The 3,795-nt window shown below is 41.0% G+C and overlaps 1 protein-coding gene across 1 annotated transcript; it reads left to right on the plus strand.

Moving 5' to 3' along the window:
* Positions 1 to 1,175: 1,175 nt before the first annotated feature.
* LOC123914857 lies at positions 1,176 to 3,377 on the plus strand. The gene has a single exon (XM_045966021.1). The coding sequence runs from the start codon at positions 1,176 to 1,178 to the stop codon at positions 3,375 to 3,377; it is 2,202 nt and encodes a 733-aa protein (XP_045821977.1).
* The last annotated feature ends 418 nt before the right edge of the window (positions 3,378 to 3,795 follow it).

The raw sequence follows: 3,795 nt of genomic DNA on the forward strand, positions 1-3,795 counted from the left end.
GGATGGCGGAACCGATGGTCCAACACTTTGTGAGACAGATGCAGTCTGAATTTGAGATGAGCTTGGTAGGAGAATTAACCTATTTTCTTGGATTACAGGTGAAACAGATGGAAGACACAATATTTGTGTCTCAAAGCAAGTATGCTAAAAATATCATAAAGAAATTTGGCATGGAAAATGCTGCACACAAAAGAACACCTGCTGCCACACATCTAAAATTAACCAAGGATGAGAAAGGTGTAGATGTAGACCAAAGCCTGTACAGAAGCATGATAGGGAGCCTACTATTATACCTCACAGCAAGCAGACCTGACATCACCTTTGTTGTTGGTGTATGTGCAAGGTACCAAGCTGAGCCAAAGATGAGCCATCTTACACAAGTAAAAAGAATTTTGAAGTATGTCAATGCAACTTCTGATTATGGAATAATGTATTCCCACACCAACAATGCTAGGTTGATGGGATATTGTGATGCAGATTGGGCTGGATGTGCTGATGACAGAAAAAGCACCTCTGGTGGATGTTTTTACCTAGGAGAGAATCTTATCTCATGGTTTAGCAAGAAACAAAACTGTGTTTCTCTATCCACTGCAGAGGCTGAGTACATTGCAGCTGGGAGTAGTTGCTCTCAATTATTGTGGATGAAGCAGATGCTTAAGGAATACAATGTTGAACAGGATGCTCTAACATTGTACTGTGACAATTTAAGCGCCATAAATATTTCAAAAAATCCTATACAACACAGTAGAACAAAGCATATTGACATTCGTCATCACTTCATCAGGGATTTAGTAGAGGAAAATATTGTGAAGTTGGAGCATGTTGCAACTGAAGAACAGGTAGCGGATATCTTTACTAAAGCATTAGATGCTCATCAATTTGAAAGGCTTAGGGGCAAATTAGGAATTTGCCTATATGAGGAATTATAGCAGTTAAGGCATTATGTGCGCGCAACCGTTTTTTTCTCCAAATTTCAACTATTGGCGCACGTAAATCAAGGAAAGACAAAAATAACTTTCCATAACTTCTCAATTACACGCTATCAACTCTCATATCATCATTATTCCTTTCCAAAACCTTCAACTTCCTCTGAACTCCTTGCTGCGATCTGCAAACACAAACCATCATCTCAAATCATCAAAAACTTCAAAAACTTCAACAATTTCTTTGAGAAAATGTCTCAATCTTCCGGTTCCGCTCAGATCAAAAACAAACTTGCTGATACTGTGAAAACAAGATCAAAATCTAAGAAGGAAGGATCAACTGTTGTGGTCAATGCGACTCCCATATCAAGTATCCCTGCTACTAGTTCGAAAAAGAAGAAATCTGCAAAATCCACTAAGAGAGTAAGTGAATCGTCTCCCTCAATTTCTATTAAGTCCGATACTGTTAAGTCTAAGAAAAAGAAACCCCAATCTCCCGTAAAAAGGGGTTTGAGCATGTCTGATCTATACTTGAATAAGGACCCTTCTGAAACTGCGAATGTGGAATCGCATGATGTTGCCTCCGGCAAAAATGCGAATGTTGAATCGTCTAATAAAGTTAATGAAGAAAGTGTTAAGTCTGTGTCTGAAAAGGTGAATCAAGAAACCCCTTCTGCAAAGGAAAACCCTAGTTCTGTTGAAACCCTAGGAAAAACCCAAAATATTGCTGAGAATGTTGTTATGAACAATAATCCTAGTGTTCCTGAGAATATGGCAGTTCCCACGAATGTCATAACTGATGTTACTGAAAAATCCCAAGAAAAGGCTGTTGTAACCGATGCTCCAACCGGTGTTGAGCCATCCTCTATACCAACTGATGCTGAGAAGGATGTTGAAGCATCCAAAGGAGGATCTAGCCCACATGCTGACACTGCCACTGGATCGTTTGGCAGTGGATCTAATACTGAAGCTTCCACTGAAGAGGAAGTAAACAAAGAAAGTACCCCTGAAGATGTGGCTGATTCTGAGCCAGAGAATGAAGCTGGTGAGGACTCTGAGAAAATCACCAATGAAGAACAAGACATAGTGGATGTTGATGAAGTCCCCTCTGAAGAAGATCTGCAACCTCCACCTACTCAGAAAGGTATTGGGAGAAGACTGAGAAGCAGGACCACTACACCTGCACCTGTTGTCACCACTACCCCTGTTGTCACCAAGAAAACAAAGGACAACACTCTGAAGCCTGTCAAGTATGGTCCTAAGAAAGGATGGAGCAAGCCTATACCTCCTCCTGAAAAGAAAAAGGGTGTGCTGAAAAGGAAGAGTGCACCATCAAGTGACTTTGATTTTGAAGCTGAAAAGGATGACTCAAGCATCAAGCCTCCTGCTAAGAAGGCCATGTCTGCTAAGAAGGCCATGCCTCAATCTGTTGCTCCTGACATTGAAGACTTCCCTTGTGACAATGTTTCATTTCATCTTCCATCTTATGCACAACGATGGGGAATCATCTGCAAAAGAAGATTGGCTCTGGAAAGGGAACTAGGCAAAGATATTCTGGAATGTGAAGAGATTGTGAGTTTGATCAATGATGCTGGATTGATCAAAACTGTGTGGGGCTTAGGCTCCTGCTATGAAAAGCTGGTTAGGGAGTTTGTTGTCAACATCCCTATAGGTTGTGACAATCCCTTGGACAAAGAATTTCAGAAGGTATATGTTCGAGGAAAATGTGTGACATTCTCTCCAAGTGTGATCAACAAGGTGCTGGGTAATGCTGATGATCCTCACCCTGACATAGATGTATCTGACAATGTGGTCTGCAAAACTATCACAGCTGAAAAGGTGAAAACCTGGCCCAAGAAGGAGAAGGTACCAGCTGTCAAGTTAACCCAAAAGTATGCAATTCTGAATCGTATTGCATCTGTCAACTGGGTTCCTACTACACATGCATCTGACATTGCAACAAATATGGGTAAGCTCATTTATATGATTGGTACTGGTACTAAGTTTAATGCTGGTCTATATATTTTCAATCAAGTTGTGCAGCATGCTAAGACCTCTGTCACCAAGCAACCCATTGCATTTCCAACTTTGATCTGTGACATCATCTTGTCCCAACATCCGAATATAAGGCATGAGGATGAGTCTTCTAAGAAAAGGGCAACTCCTCTGGCCATTCATCAGAAGCTGTACAGTAAACAGCATGCTCCAGATATTGTTGGACCATCAAATGCTGCTGCTGACACTCCTATGACAAGGAAGGAGATGATTGCTATGCTGGAAGCAAACTGTAAGGAGCTAGATGAAAAGAAGTTGCAGTTTGAAAGGATGATACATGCTCTCAGGGTTGAAGAGGCTGCAGCTCAAGCAGCTGATGCAGATGATGATGGTTCTAGTGGTGAAGAAGAAGCTGACTCAGATGCTGAAAGTGATTCCTCCCCAAGTGCTTCTGTGTAATTCTGATGTTTCTTTATTTGGATTTTTGTTTTGCATGTCTGTGGGCTGAGCCCTGAATTTAGCACCTAGTGTGCATGGTTTGTAATATTTTGTCTACACTTTCTGTTCTGCTACTATCTGCACTGCGTTTGGATATTATTTTATGCAGTTCCCATTTTGTCTATTTTGTGGCTAAAAAGGGGGAGTAGTTATTGTATGCCATAATAGATGCTGAGCTATGATGTGCCATCAGATGCTGGATCATCTGAATACTCCTATGCATGAATTAAGGGGGAGTAAGATGAACTTGGTACTCGATTCTACTTTTGAGGGGGAGCAATATTTTTTCTTAGCACACAATGTGCTACTTCATGTTGAAGCATCATCTGTTCCTGAGAATTTATTTTTCTCAGCTTTGAGGGAATTTATTTTTCCCCAG

Source organism: Trifolium pratense, linkage group LG3 (assembly GCF_020283565.1).
Source record: "Trifolium pratense cultivar HEN17-A07 linkage group LG3, ARS_RC_1.1, whole genome shotgun sequence".
In the NCBI taxonomy this organism is placed as follows: domain Eukaryota; kingdom Viridiplantae; phylum Streptophyta; class Magnoliopsida; order Fabales; family Fabaceae; genus Trifolium; species Trifolium pratense.

What these genes read in the sequence shown, in the direction of transcription:
- LOC123914857 (XM_045966021.1), top strand. Translation starts at nt 1,176, where the DNA reads ATGTCTCAATCTTCCGGTTCCGCTCAGATCAAAAACAAACTTGCTGAT.